A 19,135-nucleotide genomic window follows, 5' to 3' on the forward strand; every position below is an offset into this window, starting at 1 on the left:
TTAGTAAGCATATGAAATTTTTTTTTTTTAAAGAACCGACTTAATCCAATTTGAATACTAAGGAGTAGTGTTTATGTTAATAAAAAAAAAAGAATAGAAGGGAGGGGCTAGTAAAATGCACCGCAAATAAAATGTCTTCAAAAGAAATTGCAAATCGAGTGAGACATTCTCAATTACAAATAAAAAGGAGATGCATACAGAAGCAAATATTTTCGAGTATGAGCTATTTATACCAACTGATAGCAAGCTCAGTGGTATGAGGTCCGAATTTTGTCACAATTGAGAGTCTCTCTCAACAGTTCGTAAGTCAACCTCAACTGTCTTGACATACTCTCAGCCGGCGCACGACGCCTCAGTGTTGTGTTTCACTGTTTTAAGAGTTTATTTTGGTTTGTATGAGGGACATCTGCATCTCGGCGTCAGCCAAGAGTGTTTTTTGAGCTGAGGCTCCTTCAAAGAAGCGCTCGCATACTTCATTCCCCATTCATTCTTCAATGCGTCGGTCCTTTCTGTTCTCGTGCTCCTTTTGTCGCGCGTTCGCACTACGGACCATTTGAAGCATACTCTTGGTCAGTTTACAGTCAACGTCCAATTTTTCGGTTCCCCCTAGGGGCCGCGAAAACTTCCGAAAAATCAGGCAGTCCGAAAAAATAAATGCATGTCTGTTACTGCTCTTAAGGGCTCAAATCGACACAGGCACGCCTGGAAAAGCTCTGAATGCCTGTCAGTGCACTTATTAGGCATAGCGGTGCTCCTACTGTGACACGAGAGGGCGGGTGCACGCGTGTAAAATTAAGGAATACATACTGTGTCCCGTGACAATTGACCCTTCCTACGCTTGTTAAGCTTCACCGCAACACTTTTGCTAATGCTTCACCGCGTCACACAACTGTACCGAGGCAAAACTAACTTTCACGTACCAGCATTGTGGAATGCACCGTGCTTTCCGAGCTTCAAAGCCAAAATTATTGCTGACAGCGGAGAAATGAAGAAACACGGCACCGAACGGCAAAATGCTTCATAGCGAACGTCGAAGCAGCTAGGCGTAGCGTTGCCGCAGTGGTGGCCACGGCTGCCAGCGGATCTGAGTGCGACAGCGCCGGTTCGAGGCGGCAAGGCAATCGAAATGGCAGCGGTGGTGGCTTTGATTAATGCCGTTTCGGACCTGCGGTCATGCAGAACGTCCGGAAAATCGGACGGCAAAGAGTTCTCGCGTCCGAAATTTCAGACGTTCTGATACATTGACTCTATGGGGTACGTGGTGGTGCCGCGAAGCCGTCCAAATTATCGGGAATACGGAAAGTCGGTCGTTGACTCTACACTGGCAACTCCTCCAGCCGACGACAGGGCGTCAAAGACGATTCATTACGATTCCTGTCTGTTACTCGAGCAAGCATTACCGCAACTTTCGACCCTTTCAATAAAATTACAGCTAATCTTCCCTGATAGAGGCACAAATTCCCTGAGATTTCCCTGAGTTTTTCCAGACCACTAAAGATCCCTGAGAATTCCCGGTTTTCCCGGTTGGTAGACACCCTGGCAAATGTACGATGCATGTTCTCTGGCTAAAACGTTCAAGCCCACAAAGAAATGTCGCAAGCCGTGGGTAAATAACCACTTGCTTAACCTTATAAATAAAAGAAGCAAGGGTTGCTAAAGAACAGCACCTTCAACTGGACGCCCTGATTGGAGGACACCCTCCTCGACACCCTATGCCGCGCTATGAGAAACTTTTGAAGGACGGCTTTGAAGGAATTAGACGGTCGGGCAATGTCGGCTTATATACTCGTCGATAGGCGCACCAAGTAGTCGGTCGACATTGCTAAGGGGCTTTTACAAAGCAGAAAGTTGCCCTTGCATTATTGTTGTTAATTAACAGCACAGCTATGGATGCATATGGCATTGAATTAGCGCCGGTAAAATTCGTTACTGGCAAAATTGTACCTCGCCTGGAATACGTTGTCAATCTGTGTTTTGCCGGACGGAATGCAGACGGACAAGTTCACAGCATACAAAAAAGGCCAATAAGAATTACCTTTCGAATTACCGCCCTGCATCAGTGCTACCTGATTTTCTTTTCGAAATGCTTGAAAAGTGATTCTAACACGGCTATGTTCATTTACTGACCGGTTTAATATCATAAGTTCTTCCCAATTTGGTTTTCGTAAAAATAACTTGAACTGAATTAGCCCTGCAGGCTAACCCAAAAATAATTTAATTACAAAATCTGAGGAGAGAACAAATGTTGCTCGAAATGTTTTTGTTCGAACTTTCTAACGCCACATTTCTAAGGCATATTATCATTAGACCGCATTATTCGTAACTCGAAGAAACACGATCGCTGCGGTATTTGAGGCTCCTTGTCTGCAACACGGGTGCGTAGATTAGCCGGCAATCATTCCGAGGTCAAACCTGTAAAAACTGGCGTCCCGCAGGGGAGCATATTATTGGGTCCGTATCTTCTCACATTAATGAAAAAGTCAATGTCGATGCAAGCGCAAAGTACGTAATTTACGCACATGACACCAGCCTGTTTCTTCGTGGTGACTCGGGGTCAGAGATACACACGTGGGCGATAAACCTTAAGGTTAACGTGGAAAAAATAAAGGCAGTGCTGTTTCGACCCTGCAACCAACAGTACCAGCTATCCCCCATTTACTACTGGAAGAGAATTAGTGCCGTCGCATTTGGCGCATATAAATATTTCTTTGAACTGTCATGCAGATCACGTAGCTAGTAAGCTGTCTACAGGTGCCATGCGTGACCGGCGCAATAATCTCTCTACATCCATTAATATGCTTATATGTAATTCTCGTCTGGGGAACAACTTGAACGGAAAGCAGGCATAAAGTATTTTAGAAGAGACTCTCCAAATCTGTCACAACCGCATGCACGCGACAGGCCAACGCCAAATCACACGTTCGGACATTTAGGATTTCCAACCCCGCAAGGAGAGAGGGTCTTGGCCGCGGGCCAAAAGCTTCCCGACGCACCGGGCAGCTTCTGGCAGCGAACTGGGGCCAATATTGCAAACCACGGCGTGATGGAAAGCCCGCTTTGGACACGTCTCACACTTAGCTTTGCGCACGGACGTGACGTCGCACTGTTTACGGAAGGTCTGCCAGACCTTTGCGGGACCGCAAGATATCTGGCCGAATTATCCGAAAGGTCGAATTAACGAGCGGTGGCAGGATGAACAAATTTTTTTCATTTCTCGAAACGGTCTGTACGGTATAGCGCGGCTCAACCAGCATGCGGCAAAGAGAGCACGTGTGGACGCCGGTGTGGGCCAAATTAACCGAAGCCTTTGCGTTCGAACTAAACGACATTGCCCTTCCACGACAATGCTAGGTTTCCAACAGGGAGTGCTCGAATTAAGCGACTAACCGAGGCTAAATTAATGGCATTCGACTGTGTTCTCCTCGGGAAAGAGCTGGTGAACGCGATCAAAATTTGTTTGGGCTCCCTCGGCACAGTTACGAGTACCCCCAGTTCAGTTCAGATGATCTACATCTTCTTTTTTTCTTGGGAAGGAAAGGAGATGTAACTGAAGTGAATGTAGCAGCTGTTAACCCTTCACGTTACTGAAGAATGTTCACGTGCGTTATCCGTTACAGTTCAGAAACGCTTACCGCAAAAGGTAACGCGTTACCGCCAATGCTGCGCTCGACACATTATGTAATGCAGCGTCTTAAGCTTACCTTACCATCGTTTTCTCTTCATTGAAAATTTTGTTTGTAACTTTGCATGCAATACGTTTAATGTGTTGGATGTGGGTTCATTTCAGCGTTTCGGTCATGTACTTCTTTTGCCGGAGCCCATCGCTGAGCCCCGTTGTATCGATGCATTTATTTATACGGTCCGTACTCCTCGACGACACGCCGTCTAACTAAAACGAAAGCAGAGCATTTTTTTACTGAGCGCGATATACCATTATACAGACGGCGATGATGTACTGTGTATAACACGTCACCCTACGTGGTGCCGCGTGTGACTCTCCTGTCTGTACATGCGGCCCGCAGGTTCTGCAGCAGACGACGAGCACCACTGCCGTCTGCTGCTAGCAAGCAAGCAATGCACACTCACGGGTAGAGCAGCTGCAGTGCCAGTCCGACGAGGCCGTACTTGTTCGGCTGGTTGTGGGCCTCGCACACGCTGCGCTTCATGCATTCCTGCGGGTCCAGGCTGGGGATGCTGGGGAACTTCTCGAGCCCTTTGTCGACGCGCGTCATGACGAACTCGCTGAGGCTCGCCAGGCCGGCGCGATCGGCGGCGGCGCCTCCCTGCGCCCACGACGGCGGCGGCAGCAGCAGCAGCGCTCCCGCGGCCGCAGCGGCCATCAGGCCTAGCTCCACCGGAGACCTCCTGGGGAGGAGCAGGAGGAGTCAGCTCTCTTCCCACCAGCATCGCGATAAAGGAAATGGAGGACAATGCCCCCCCCCCCTTTTTTTTTTCTTCTCTAAAGTAGGAGACACACGGTAGGATTCGGCGTCCCATCCGACGTGCGGCGCCGCCATGCTCCGGCATGCGGCATACGACGATTCAGGGCACACGGTGCGTGCATCCGAAAGATTGAGCGGCGCCTAAGCTCCGCCCAGATCCATCACACCAGCTTGACTTCATAGCCACGTCTAGAAACGCAATATAAACAACTCTGCACAACACTGCTTCGCTTTACGCGAACACTGTCAATCAAATTATGCCCCTGCGAGTGAGAGAACACTTCACGACGGCGCATTGTCCACTGACGACTCCGCTAACAGCCAGCGATAGGGCCGGTAGGCCTAGCTAGGCAGACGCCGCGGCCGACGGCGCTTACGATCCAACCAGAGCTAGTCGAAGATCACTTATGTTTGCCAAAACAATTAAAACTGTACACGTAGGTAGCCCGCAATTAAATACAATTGGTTTGCTCGACGCGTTCGTTGCGAAGGGCAAACGTGCAAGCGAAGCGAGCAGCCTCGCTCAGACAGTCAGTGTGTGATGTATGCCCGCGAAATGCCCTCGCGTCGCGGCTCCCGATCTCGCCAGTAGCTTAGTGCTAGTGTACTAGGCGCTGCTTTGCATAACAGGCACACGTTCGAGATAATTTTACTGAACTATTTTACTATGTCGGGTCGAAAAAAAAACTGGAGCAGGCAAGGAAAAAAAAACACACACACACTGCGAGAAACTGGCCAGCCGCGCTGTCATTGGCTGCGGCCAGACGACGGTGCGGTTGTCGGACGCGTCGGACGTCCGAACCGGCGCTTCGACACGGCAAAACACCTCGATTCCGGCTGCCGTTCCGGCACGTCGGACGCTGGATCGGACCGTGTGTCTTCTTGCCGGAGAGCCGGCACTTGAGCGTGACGTCGCGGATTTCAAGGCATTTGTTGCGCACTAAATGTTCGCCAAGTGAGATGCTTTACGAGAGAACGGTTCCCTCTTGACGTCGTGGCGAGCTGGTGCGGGCCTTTTCGACAAAGGGCAGTTTTGTATACCAACTGCAGCTCGACCAAACGACTTCTCTCTTTGGTGCAAGGTTTCATTCAGAACTGCTTTCGTTCATTTGACGAGGGAAGAACTAAAGAAAATATATATGAAAGGTCAAACTATCCGTTTTTTTGTCCCGAAACGTCGGCGCCGTTACATAACCCCCAATTTTTCGACGTTCGCTCTCCGGTTCCTTTCGAATGCAGCGCAGTTATTTCTTGTCGACAAACAACTTGGTACCGTCACCACGGCCCACCGCGAGCCTTTCCCGACCACCTCGGAGTCAATTGATCACCGTTCGAGGACACATACTTGCTAAACGCAAAAATGCTCTCACTGGACAACGCGATTAGAAAGTTGCATTTAAGAAGAAAGATCTGCACTGTACCGACTATCCAAGTTATGAAAATTGAATGAAGAGCTGACAATGTGACATTTAAATTTGCAGCTTACAAGCAATTGTTACCGTGCTTACAATGGTTTCGCAAAAGTCCTATTAGTGGTGTGTAAATTGTTCGATTTGCGTGTCTCTATAGCTATAGTCTACAGAATCGCGATATCGTATTTATATTTATTTCCTTGTGTTGTAAATCTGATTCTTTAGTTTCTTTAAGTTTTCCGATCTTCAAGAATTTTTGTTAGAGAACTGATGGCCTAAATAAACAATATGCATCTCACAGTCGGTATACTTTCACTTCTAAATGCAACAGACCTCAGCGAATATCTGTACAGTGGATGCCGAGAAAAACTGTTTCTCTCTTTCCGTGAACTTAGATGTAGGCGCAATAATTAAGAATGGACTTAAGCAATGAATGACTTGGATGTAGGAGATCCTGAGATTCCTTTGAGGAGATAATTTGTAAATAGGACTTTTGCGAAACTCTCGTAAAAATTGCAAATATATCACGCAAGATCTAAGCTTGTATACTGTCCGCTTTAGATGCTCTAACATTTTTTGGAACCGCGGCATCTGTCCTCAGAGTAGCGTTACAGATGTCTGAACCTAATGCATCATGTTGTTAAATTGCCCAGTTTTTGGCAATTCAAATATAGCAAAAGACATTGCAGCCTAGAAATACAAATTGTGCGTCTACAGCAGGTGTAGTTTCTCCCTTGAACGCAACAGATATAATTTAAGTCAGCGGTTGTCTATTGAGAGCATTTCTGCGTTTTACGTGTGGTCGTAGGGAAATCCACCACCAATGCCAAACATGCGTTTCAGTGAGTCATACAGAGACAAGCGAGGCGCATAAAGCAGAGAGCTCACGGTATGCTTTTGAACGCGCAATAGGCAACGCAGCTCGCCTACAGAACTCGGCGCAATGTTCCTACAGTGGGCCTCTTCGATTTTCGGAGTTCTGGCAGCCCGCTGGCAGCCAGCTAGTTCCGGTTCTGACAGGAAGTCACGTGGGCTGGGATCCCAAGACAACCCGAACCTGCCCGAAGTTTGCAAAATCGAACGCCAGTACAGCTGGCCAAATGTAAACATGCTACCAGCATGGCAGCGCCCGGCGAGGCGGGCGCGCGCTCGGCGTAGTCGGCCCATTTATGCGTTGCCAGCTTGAAAATATACAGTTGCATTCAGGGATACGACCACTTTCGCGCGACTCGGCGCAGGACGCGCGCTGGGCCAACCTCACACTGCGCAGCGCAACAGATGGCCTCCGACGCGGCGGATGACAAGACGCGAAATCGTTATTGTATACGCGAAAGCGATAGCTGGAGGATCCCTGCTCGCAGCGATCACGTCGCCCACCGGTGACATTGATGAGTTGGCGTTGTGTCATCACAAGACATGAAAAAGCAGGTTATCGGATACGTCTCGTACGCATAAAATTTCGCGCCGACCTGCTCGGGCTTCGATATCAGAAAGTTTGTTCTGGCTGATGGTGCTTTTCATTTTGACCCTAAGGAGCTGGGGACGCGGCTGGAGCATGAAAATGCACGTCGCCTGTGACCAGCGATACGTTTCACACGAAAAACAACATTGGTCGCAATCATGAGAGCAATAAGCCAATGTACGTGTGTCTAATGTACCGAGTGCAATAAGTGCATTCTTAGATCAACGGCCTGCAGTTCGAACACACATCGGTTTCGGGCTGCCACCTAAGCATACGACGGAGAGACGGAGCGAACACGGACTAGCTGCAAAGCCTTCGCTAACTGCAGAGAAATGAGAGATACGCCAGATATGTGAAGAGGAAGGCCACCAGAGAAAGACGAAACCAAAATGTACCGCAATGTGTGAATGAGCGTCTACAACTTGCGTGGAACACGATGCAGATAACATGCACGCATGACAGCGCGGCGCGCTGTTCACCGCCGCGAAGAAGCAATCGGGGGACACACACAAAAGCTTCAAATGGTTAACCACGGCTCGTATCACACCGCTTCGCGATGCGGAACGGAGCATAAGCACCTACAAAGATAACGCTAGAAGTAAGTAAATCCGAAGACGGGACCGTAGACAGTTGGCTGAGCGAGGTTAATTTGTCCTCAAGCGCCCGCGTTGCAATCCGTGAAGTCCCCGCAAAGATGGCGGCGAGCGCCCATCGCCTCTTTTAGTCGTCTGCTAGCCAGAGAACTTCCAGAGAGCAGCCAGACCAAAATCGTCCTGGCAGGTTCTGGCAGCCCGCGGGTAGCCAGAACCGTCCAGCCGTGGTCCAGCCCGAGCAAAACGAACGCCCAGCGGAAGTGCGTCGCGCGGTGGGCGGAGCAACCCGAGAAAAACGAAGACGCTCTGGCTGGCTCTGACAGCCCGCGGGTAGCCAGAAGTCTAAAATCGAAGACGCCCAGTGCACAACTACTCGATATATTACGACCACTACTGCTTGTGGATTACACATTCACCAATCAGATAATAATTGCGCCTGTTTCTGGTTGGACTGTCGCGAACACAAGTAATAGATACTATTAGCGTGTCCGGTATTCCGGCAAGCGCGTGAGCGGCCAGATTGGTGGCGTAAATCTCAACCATACAAACACAAACCTAATTACTATATTCTGCTTAGCTGTTGGTGTAAATTTTCGACAGTGACGTAATCGTGTTCACAATTACGCCGCTGCCAAAAATTTGCACCGCTAGCGAAACAGGACATAGTGGGTTACTGCAGTTTTAGCTCTGTGTTTGTCTGGTTGAACTCTACGCTACCAGGCGGCTGCACCGCTCTGGCCGCTCAAGTTTGCGCCCCCGCAAATCCGGCAATCCGCCCAAACCGCTCCCGTTTAGCGGAATAGCGGACACGCTAAAAGTCTCTAATGTGTGCTGTGGCCGCCAGTCTCTTGTCCCGTCGCCTTTCGCGTCATATAGCGTCCTCGATCACCTTGCCCCGGGGGCGTATTTCCAACTGCTCGTAGGTACAACGGGGCGTGGAACTTGCGGAGACGACGGACGTTTGCGCGCATGCGCGAGTGAGAGCGGGTGCGAGAGAGGAAATGTGGGGAGTTTTGATTCTTGAAAATACGACTCTGCCTAAGTACTACGGAGGAGTCCCTTGGGGCGCGGTGTATGCGCTTGTCCCTAGGCGCGCCGTGCCGGCAGAAGTCGCGGGGCGCGGTTGTGCTGAACTTAGCATCGCAAGTTGGCGGCTCGACGCAATCATATTTAATCGATCACGTTTTTACTAATGAAAACAACGTGTCATTATTTCGCATTATTGGCGGCGCCTCCAGGACACCAAAGCGGCAACGGGGATATCAAAGCTAGAAGCCGGACTGGTCCGTGGGTTGGGGCTCGCAGAGGCCTGCGCGTGCCAGGGGAGTATAAGATCGGCTGTCCGCTATCGCGGACAGCCAATGTTTTATGCGAACACCCCCAGGCACGCTTCGGCCTCTGCGGCCCCAACCCACGGGCCGCCCGGCTTCCAGCTTTGATCCCCCCGCTACCGCTTGGGTGCCCCGGAGATCCTGCGCCGCCTGCTTTAATATAACCTCAGGTGCTCTCCTGAGGCCTCCGTTTGCCGGTTACATGTGCCCTCCTGGAGCAGTGCTTGTAAAAAATCCGATCTATCGTCGCGACGAAAAATTCGACCCGTGACTTATAAAACACCAGTCAGAACATTGTCCCTTCAGACACAGCGATCACCAAGCGGCGTCCGCGCCCACTGCCTCACCGCGCGGGCAGCCAGCGGCGGAGCGTATAAACCAACTCGACCGAACTCCGCAATGCCGGCATGTCAGGGGACAAACGAATACAACGCAATCTAAGAAACCTCCTCCGTAGTGCCTAGGCTGAGTCATATATTCAAGGAGCAAAAGCCCCCAGATTTTCTCTCTCGCGCCCGCTCTTACTCGCGCCTGCGCAGAAACGTCGAGCTCCGTCAAAAGTGGCACGCCCCGTTGTAGCTGCTAGCGGATGAAAATACGCGCCCCGGGGTTGCCCCGAAACCAGAATGGTGCGCTTTGCACCGCCGTGGTGGCGCACTGCGGAGGGTCAACATCGAGGACAAAAGTGCACCCCGTGCAGGGTGCTTGCATGCAGCGCTACTTTGCCCCTGGCGCGCAAGACGTGCGCGAACACGCGCGCGGCGCGCACATGTTATTGTTTGCAGGTGCTGAGCATCTGCGGCAAGCGCTCGAACCTTGTCATACTGCGTGCTCCGACATACCTGGTTGCAAGCAAGCACCAATGGAGTTTATAATTAATCCTGACGACCCGTTCAACGAACCTGTCCACTTTCGGCCGCTCTTCACCACATTGTTTTTGGACGAGGTCGATCAGCATGCCGTCTTCGCTGTCAGACAAAGTTGAAAAAAGCTCATCGATTGCGGCAATTAGCAGCGCTTCCTTTCTCATTGCCGACACCTCCACTGGCTAACTCCGTCAACTCCGCTGCAACCGCAGCTATCGGGCCAGAGCATCCGCGGTTCTGCAGTCGGCAGTGCGCGCGCGCGTCCCGCAGTGCTTGCTGGGATTGCACCCCGGCGCACCGCCGATTTTCAAGGTGCGAGACGGGGCACCATGGAGACGGGGCAATGGAAAACCGCTCCAACAGGGTGCGCTTCCGGTGATCGAGGATGGTCGGTGCGCACCGGTGCGGTTGATCGAGGATGAAAGTGCGCACCGGTGCGGGTGATGGAGGACGCTAATAGATACTGCGACGTGCGAGATTTAATTTTACATATCTCCTTCAAATGCGACGCACTATTTTTCGGACGCGAATGCAGTGCCTGCTGCACACAAGGCGCGCGGCAGCCAGCTCGTACCTGGGATCGGCGGCGTACTGCAGTTGCTGCAGTGAGCGGAGGCCCTCCTCCGCTGCGTCGTCGTTCGGGGCGTGGCCAGCAGGCGGCGCCTGCGACAGGACCAGGACGGTGCACGTGACCAGGCACAGGAGAACCGCTAGGTAGCGACAGCGAGCCATGGCGCCGCTTTACCGGCTCGTCGGCTGCGAGGGTTTCAAGGGGTTGAGCGGGTGCGCAAATATTCCTAGTTTCGAATACGAATCGAATAGTCCCAGCTGTGTTCAGTTCGATTAGAGAAGTCATTATTTGAAATTTTCGAATATAAGGAATAACGACACTTACTAGGGCGCCTCAAGAGAGGGAGAGACATGGAAGTGTTTCGACTGATGCGGCTGCTACGCAGAGAGAAAAACAACGAGTTCTCACGCTGAGGTTGTTCGTAGGAAGCCGAAGGTCAGCGAAGGCGGTCGGTCAATGTCAAAAAGCACTCGCGAGAGAGAATGAAAAATGGCTCGCCTTCTAGGCAGTCTCGGTCGAATATTTGGCCAATCTTTTACAGCCCTTTTGAACCAATGTGTAGAGCGGCATACTTTTTTTCATCCTTCAACGAACGCAACGCTGCATTTGGGGACGCCCTCGTTTAATTAGAATAGCAGCTTGGGCTTGTTGGTTTTCCATCCTGCTAGTAACAGCGCGAAATGTAGACAAGGGACGAGACAAGAAGACACCACAAGCGCTGACTTTCAACAACGTTTATTCCGAAAGAAACACGGCTTCTTATAAACATTGCCCTCACGTGTCGCAGTCACGTGATCGCACATCATGTGAAACAAGCACTTTTTTTCTTTTATACACTCAAGATAGCGGTTGCACGTGCAAAAGCTCAAGTTCTTTTTTTGTCAGTAACAAGGACGGCGTGCTAACGCATTGGTCACGAAGTCTGGTAATCTCGGCCGCCTCAATTATCTCCCGGACCAGCTGGTCATTGTGTTTCTTCAGCACTTTACAGCGTCTAAATTCTGCGGCGCAATCTTTTGAGGGGCAATCCCTGATATGTATGCCTAGATTCCTGTTAGCCTGCTCGACGCTAAGTTTGTGTTCCTTCAGTCTCTCATTTGTGCATCTAGAAGTTTGCCCTACATACCTTTTTCCACATTTCAGAGGTATTGAATGCACAACGGCTTCCGTGCACTGCACAAAACGATTCTGGTGATTAGTCGTGCACCCTTCCTGGAATAAACGTTGTTGAAAGTCAGCGCTTGTGGTGTCTTCTTGTCTCGTCCCTTGTCTACATTTTGCGCTGTTACTAGCAGGCTCGTTTCATTGCTGTCGTTGTCATTGTGGCCGGGATAACGGAAAACTGTTCTTCCTCATTTACACTCTAAAGCAATCTGCAGCCCCCTCACAGTGTATTTTGTCCCCAAACACAATAATCGTCGTCCGCCTTCCTCGAAAACACTTTCCCGCCGGGGATGCTGCGCACCACCCGTCGCTGGTGACCTGCCGCGCGCGAGGACTGTGCGAGACGAGGTTTCTAGAGTGTGCAATACAAGCTCCTTGGTGACGTGCAAATTATTGCAACCGTGCCACGTGTGTAACCCCCTCCCTCTCTCCTTATCGAACAAGCTCCACGCCATTTTTATGGTTTAGAAGAGCGAAAACGCTCGATATTCGATTCGCTATTCGAAGTGCGTTTTCCTCGAATATTCGTGCTCGATGCAATTCAGAAAGTTCGCTATTGTGACACCCCTACTGTAAAGGGCCCCTCACCAGGTCTGGCCATTTTGAGCTTACAAGCGCAGAGCATACACTAAGCGATAACGATCGTGCCTGCAAAGTATTACATCGCTACGCACCGCGGAAAGATCTGAAATTTCAAATCAAGCGCCGTTTTTCCTTCTCCTCGCGGCCGCCGCGCTCCAAGCCGGACGGTGACGTAGCCGTGCCCCTGCGCCTACGTAGTCGTGTCCGCAGTGTGACGTCGCTCGTGGCGACACGTGACTTCGGGAACTATTCAAGACAACATCTGTTATCTGTGCGATCTGTCGCTTGATTTGACAAACTGAAGCTTAGAGAAATCATAAAACACACAAACGGAATGTCTGCGTGTTTTTTTTTTACTTCGCACCGAAGCAAGAGAGATGTACTTCCGCTTCGTCTGCTTGTTCCCACGGTCGTGGGGTGACGTGTGTAGATACTGAAACTATGCCATTTTCTACCGTGCTCCAGCGCCTGATCATGCTCTGCGATACGCTTGTTCAGCTTCAATATTCGTGTAGCACTGAATTATACCGCTAGTCATGTTTCCTTGTGCACTTGTGCTACGTTGGTTCGGGTCCAATGAAACAGCAAGGGTCAGGCAAGTATTGGTACTAGCGTAATACAATATGGTTAGAGCATATTACTACATGTCAGAAGTAAATATTTCACATTTACACTTTACAATAATAACCGGTCAAACATAAGACTAACAAAAAAAATTTGACGATTGACAGAAACGCACTAAAGAAAAAAAAAAGAAAACAATCGCACCGAAAAGCATCGTCCATCTGAGCGCACACAGTCAAAAGAGGCGCCTTCAGTGTTTGCTCTTCACCGTGGAGTCCAGGGCCGCTATTTGTACACGTTCGAAAAGCCGACGTTCGATTTCGCCTCGCGCGATTGTCCAGGCTGCGCCGATATCGCGGCCTCGGCCAATCTAGTCCAATCGCGTGAGGCGAAATCGAATGTAGGCTTTTCGAACGTGTACAAGATAGCGGCACAGCCTTCTGCAAAATCACGCAGCTCGGTTCATCGAAATAGTGCATGGTTTTACGTAGCGTTAACTTTATACGTTACCATTAAAAAAAATACTATTGGCCGAATATTACAAGTTGCGCATAAAAATCGAATAACAACACTAACTATTCGTATTCGAAAAACGTCTATTTCATATTTTCCAATAGTTGGAACTAAGCGAACATTTCGCAACAACCGATTGTCAAAGTATAGCTATGCTTGCCGTCTGCTAAGCAAATCGCAAGTTATCAAAATTGAAGCGATAAAAAAAAAAGTTTTCATAAGAATACAGAAGCAAAATAGATCATGCAAGTTTTGTTTTGTGCATCACGGCGGAAGCCTACATGTTGTTAGTAATGTGGCACTTTGTGCGTTTGCCAGTCTAGTCACGTAGCATCTTTTACGCCACGGCCTGTCCTTGCAACGGGCCCTTTTACATGCGTTTGCGACACACAAGTGTTTCGTTTTTTTCCCCCAAAGCTTTTGATGCTTCTTTTGGCAAACATTTATTTCGAGTTTTTGTAAAGCTCCATCCCATGTAGGAGCCACTCATTCTTGGAAAGCTTGTTTGTAACTGCAGGCATGTCGAGAGGGTGCCGATCGTCTCTTTTAACATCAACCCCGTGTTTAAAACAGATTGTTTGGCCCTGATGCATAGCTGTACTTTTTAGGTAATAGACTTCTCATAATGAGGCGTGGCTTCGGATTAGCGCCGACGGAAGGTGGCGCGCGCCTTTGCACAAATTTCGCCATGCGGCCGCGGGATCGAATGCGCGAGCCATGGCTACCATGCGTAGCGGGTTATCTTTCTTCAACTATTCAACACATTAGGCATGAAAACTAACTATACAGAAACAAATTTTCCTGCTATATGCGTTCCAATCGATATTTGATTCAATACTTCGTATTCGATTAGTGCTAAGAAAAAAAAAAGTGATATTCGCCCGCCTCCAGTGTTACACATAAGTGACTTGCTCCGTAGCCGCGGCGGTATAGCAGTGGGCTTCTTCGATTTTGCACTTCTGGCTACTCGCGGGCTGCCAGAGCCAGCCCGAACGTCTTCGTTTTTCTCGGGTTGCTCCGCCCACCGCGCTACGCACTTCCGCCGGGCGTTCGTTTTGCTCGAGCTGGACGGTCGTGGCTGCCCGCGGGCTGCCAGAACCTGCCAGGACGATTTTGGTCTGGCAGCTCTTTGGAAGTTCTCTGGCTAGCAGACGACTAAAAGAGGCGATGGGCGCTCGCCGCCATCTTTGCGGGGACTTCACGGATTGCAACGCGGGCGCTTGAGGACTTAAATTTACCTCGCTCAGCCAACTGCATGTCTACGGTCATCTTCGGATTTCCTTACTTCTAGCGTTATCTTTTTAGGTGCTTACGCTCCGTTCCGCATTGCGAAGCGGTGTGATACGAGCAGTGGTGAACCGTTTGAAGCTCTTGTGTGTGCGTCCCCAAGGCTTCTTCGCGGCGGTGAACAGCGCGCCGCTCTCTCATGCGTGCATATTATCTGCATCGTGTTCCACGCAACTTGTAGACGCTCATTCATACATTGCGCTACATTCTTGGCTCGTCTTTCTCTGGTGGCCTTCCTCTTCATATATCTGGCGTATCTCTCATTTCTCTGCAGTTAGCGAAGGCTTTGCAGCTAGTCCGTGTTCGCTCCGTCTCTCCGTCGTATGCTTAGGTGGCAGCCCGAAACCGATGTGTGTTCGAACTGCAGGCCGTTGATCTAGGAATGTACTGATTGCACTCGGTACATTGGACGCACGTACATTGGCTTATTGCTCTCATGATCGCGACCAATGTGTGAAACGAACTAGCTAGCTGCCATCTGGCTGCCAGCGGGCTGCCAGAACTCCGAAAATCGAAGAGGCCCACTGACTGTGGCGTTCCGCTGCTGAGGTTGTGGGCTCGACTCCTGGCCGCTTTTCGACTGGGGCCGAGATGCGCTCGTCTGGCACCTCGAGTGGTCAAATTTAGGCACTCCTCTACGGCGTACCTCACGGCCCCAGCGTCAAAAATAAATAAATAAATAAATAAATAAATAAATAAATAAAGAAAGAAATCAATCAATCAAGCAATTTCTTCTGTCGGAGAAGTACACATTACATAAAGGACAGTTCACTATGAAATGCGTGGAGTAGTAAATTTCCCTAGCCGCACCACTTCCATAGCTTGCGCAGCTGCTATGTATACAAAACGGAGGTACGGAGATCACCCATACTCGCCATAGCCGCCGTATTGCATTATCGTTGTAGCGCTGTTGTCGCGGTCTCAGCGCTTTGCAACGAACCGGCGAACCCGACCGTGAGAGGTCGATGCCTCCGTTTCGCGCCGGAGGGGTTGTCGGAAGGTGAAGCCCCTGTTCCAAAGCCCCACTGGCCCTCGTTCGTCCTGCCGGCCGAGTCGCGCCTCCCTTTCGTTGCGTGCGCCACAACGGCGCATCGAGGACCGCCGAGGACGGCACACGTTCCCCCGGAGCCTGCGAGGTGGCGTCACTGTGGCGCAGCAGCGTGTGTTGCCAGGTTTGGTTATATATAGCCAAATTGGGCTACAGAAAAAAAAAAAAAAAATTGGCGTCGACTTGGGCTATGTGGTTATATTTGGGCTACTGAAAATCTACGACTTGGCTTTGTTTGGGCTATAAGGGGCGCCCTAATCCACGATCCAGAGGTGGCTCTCATCGAGTAGAAACAACTCTCGAAGGCTATGTTTTAGCTGGCTGAATCGGCAGCGCGACTGTGCATGTGTGGGTGCGCGAAATGCCTCCCCCCCCCCCCCCAATGGGATATCATCTGAGCCGATTGCTTTGATGTTTGATGCACTTAAATTGGCATCTCGCTTCACCCTGCGAACATTTGCGCCAGCAACATCGCCTCATCTTCGTCTTATCCCGACACCCGATCACCGGGCATCGAGATGAGCCTGGGAGTAGAGTGTTTCACAGTACACTGTACTAACATGGCTATGCTCAGAAACGGACAGCAATAAAATAGGGTCGGACGATCGTGGTGCCAGCATGAAAAAAGAGAAGCACGGGTAAATGACACGCTCCAATGTGTTCATGGCCAAGGCTTCTGGTTGAAGTGTCGCGCCGTCCACAGCTTTCGACCTACTCCACGTTTCTCACGGTAAGCTTTATTGCCATTTTCCTTTGCATTCGAGATGAATTTTAACGCGATAGCATTTAGGGCCCCTTGTCGCAGAAAATCCGGTGTCGGCGCTATTGTCCGTATGACAAAAAAAAAATGATCCCGAACCACGCAGGTCATTCGGCTGGCGCATGGGCGTTGCTGAACTAATTGAATTTCTCAAAGTAAAACGCTTCAGAAAATTCATAACGTGCGACTTACATGCAACCTACAGACATGATGGCGTCGGATTGTAATTTGAATATACAAGAAAACATAATTATGGTACGTGGAGCATCAAACACAAACCCCTTTTCCAGCTGCCGTTTGAGGTCTAAGTGGGAACGGCGTGCCCCATTCGGTTCCTTGCAACATCATCCAGATGACACTCGCGGTAACGGCGGCGCCAGCCGTGCGTGGGAAATGAAATAAAAGAACCAGAAAGCTCACCTTCGTGAATAGCGTTCGCCGCCAGCTATTGCAGGTAAACATTGCGGTTATATAAGCTGCATTCGCCTGGAAGCGTGAGAAGCAGTAGGGATCTTTGAATGATCTCGCGTTCCACTGTTAAAGGCAAAGCTTAAAGGGACTGAGAACCAATTTTCATTGTACCTATATTTTAATGCAATGTGAAGCTTCACGGTCAGAGCTGAAACATGAACTGGTAAGGCGTAAAACGCCGTGGAACATATTTTATCAGAATTTTTCGATCTGCAGTGAGGATGTTGTCGTTCACTGGAAGCATGCTGAAATCGGTGATAGGTGAGCGCGATAGCGATTATACGCCGGCATTAAAGGACGCTAAGGTTAATATTAAGTCAACGTTGACTGTTGAAATACCATCCCAGAAACCTCGAAACGCTTGTTTCATGCGAAGAAGAGATTTATTTTAAGAGAAAATGCGTTCTGAAGCGTCCGCGTACCTCTAGCGCAGTTCAAATCGCCCGCCCTCCGATCTAAGTGTGGTGACGTCATGGTCTCATAGTGACGTTCGCCGTCGGTGAGTAAAACGGCGCTCGCAGACGGCGCTACGGCTTTTCTGCGCAAAACGCAACGCGCGGCCAGAAACAGAGCCAAGACAGAGCCGACAGCAGCGCGATGGCGGAACTATGTGGCTAGCGGAAGGGAAAGCGCACGACGATAAGCTGGTTCTTTATTTTATGACGCCAACTTCGACGCTCGTTGCAATGGATGACCCTGACAACGACACATTGGCTCGCGATGCTGGGCTCGACTTCAGCGATTTAAGCACTGATGAACGTGATCTGCTGCTGAGGGCTCGCGCTTTCGGCGTCGTTACGTACTACTACGACGGCAACTGTATGTCATGGCTGTGCATATTCGCACATTTGTAGCTTTTCCTTAGTGAAAACCAAATGCTGCACTCACCGCCCCGTCTTCGACCTGCAGTTCTTGCGCTTCGGAAAATGTCGGCAAGACCGACGGAACAGCGCTACGGGAAAACATTGCTTTGAAAGGCATTCCAGACGACTTCAGTAAGTCGGCGTTGAACTCGTAATCCTCTGAACGAAAGTGCATCGAGCACACTATGCGATTTTTCGTCTCTTTGCCAACGCGCTATGGCAGAGGTACGGCACTTAACCACTTCGAACGGAGAGGTTCACTCGTTGGCACACAGTGATAAGTAACGTTGGGTTCGCCGCTGCAACCGCCCATGGCCAAGTTCCGCGGACCGTTCGCGCATCCCAAACATCACTTGGACGTGGCATTCTCACTGCTTTTATCCAAATGCAAGTTTCGCGAGCCAGCAGAACCAGCGCAGCACGACGCGATAACGAAACTGAAACTCTAAAGCGCGCGCGGCGCAGAGTCGAGGGAAAACGAAACCTTTCGACCACCCATATATACTACTGAAGAGTAACGTCAAAATGTTATTTTTTCTTAGAATCGAACAGAAGTAGACAAGTAGCATTTTCTTCCGTCTTATAACCTAATGAAATGATCTTTTTAATACGAGTAGTTGAGTACTAGTGACATAAATTATGATGAGGAGTGCCTTCGTCATCGGGCTAGTACCGGAATGTCGCTGGGGGGTCTCAAATTGTGTCATGCATTTACCTCAATTTCTCGGTTACTAAAGCTCTGTTCGCGATTATATTGACGCCTTAGACGTTCTAGAGTATTGCTTTATCCCTTTAACTTGACTTCATAGTAAACTTTAGTGTCCCCTTAGTGGTAGGCAGAAGACAAGTGCGGCTGTAATTGTGAGAAAGTATTATTTTGTCTATCAAGTCCACGCTCCTGCGATTCATGTTTTCCGAAGTGTTAAAGTATTCCTATGATAATAGCTACGTGTTTTCGTTGTTTCCTGCCCAACTAACTGCTTTGGCATTTAACCAGTAAAAGCAAAACCAATTGGATCGAAAACGAAACGAATCTTTTACAGGCACGTGATATGCAGTTCAGCGTGTTGCCGGAGCCATGCACGGGCGTTTGATTTCCAAAGCATAGAATAAAGCGCCATTGTCTAATAATATAGCAACTGCAATTCTAAGCAATAATTATGTTTGTACATAATAACAGCCGACTTACGTAAACTAATCCCGTAG

General features: G+C 49.8%; 1 protein-coding gene across 1 annotated transcript in view; it reads right to left on the minus strand.

Annotated features, from left to right (window-relative positions):
* Positions 1 to 19,135, minus strand: part of LOC126533279 (uncharacterized) — a 48,491-nt gene that overhangs the window by 3,827 nt on the left and 25,529 nt on the right. The window contains exons 2-3 of the mRNA XM_050180541.3: positions 10,681 to 10,862; positions 4,087 to 4,365 (exon numbers count right to left, since the gene is read on the minus strand). Of these exons, the coding sequence (XP_050036498.1) occupies positions 4,087 to 4,365; positions 10,681 to 10,838 (437 nt within the window). The 5' untranslated portion in view covers positions 10,839 to 10,862. The remainder of the gene's footprint in view (positions 1 to 4,086; positions 4,366 to 10,680; positions 10,863 to 19,135) is intronic.

This window comes from Dermacentor andersoni, chromosome 7 (assembly GCF_023375885.2).
Source record: "Dermacentor andersoni chromosome 7, qqDerAnde1_hic_scaffold, whole genome shotgun sequence".
Classification (NCBI taxonomy): domain Eukaryota; kingdom Metazoa; phylum Arthropoda; class Arachnida; order Ixodida; family Ixodidae; genus Dermacentor; species Dermacentor andersoni.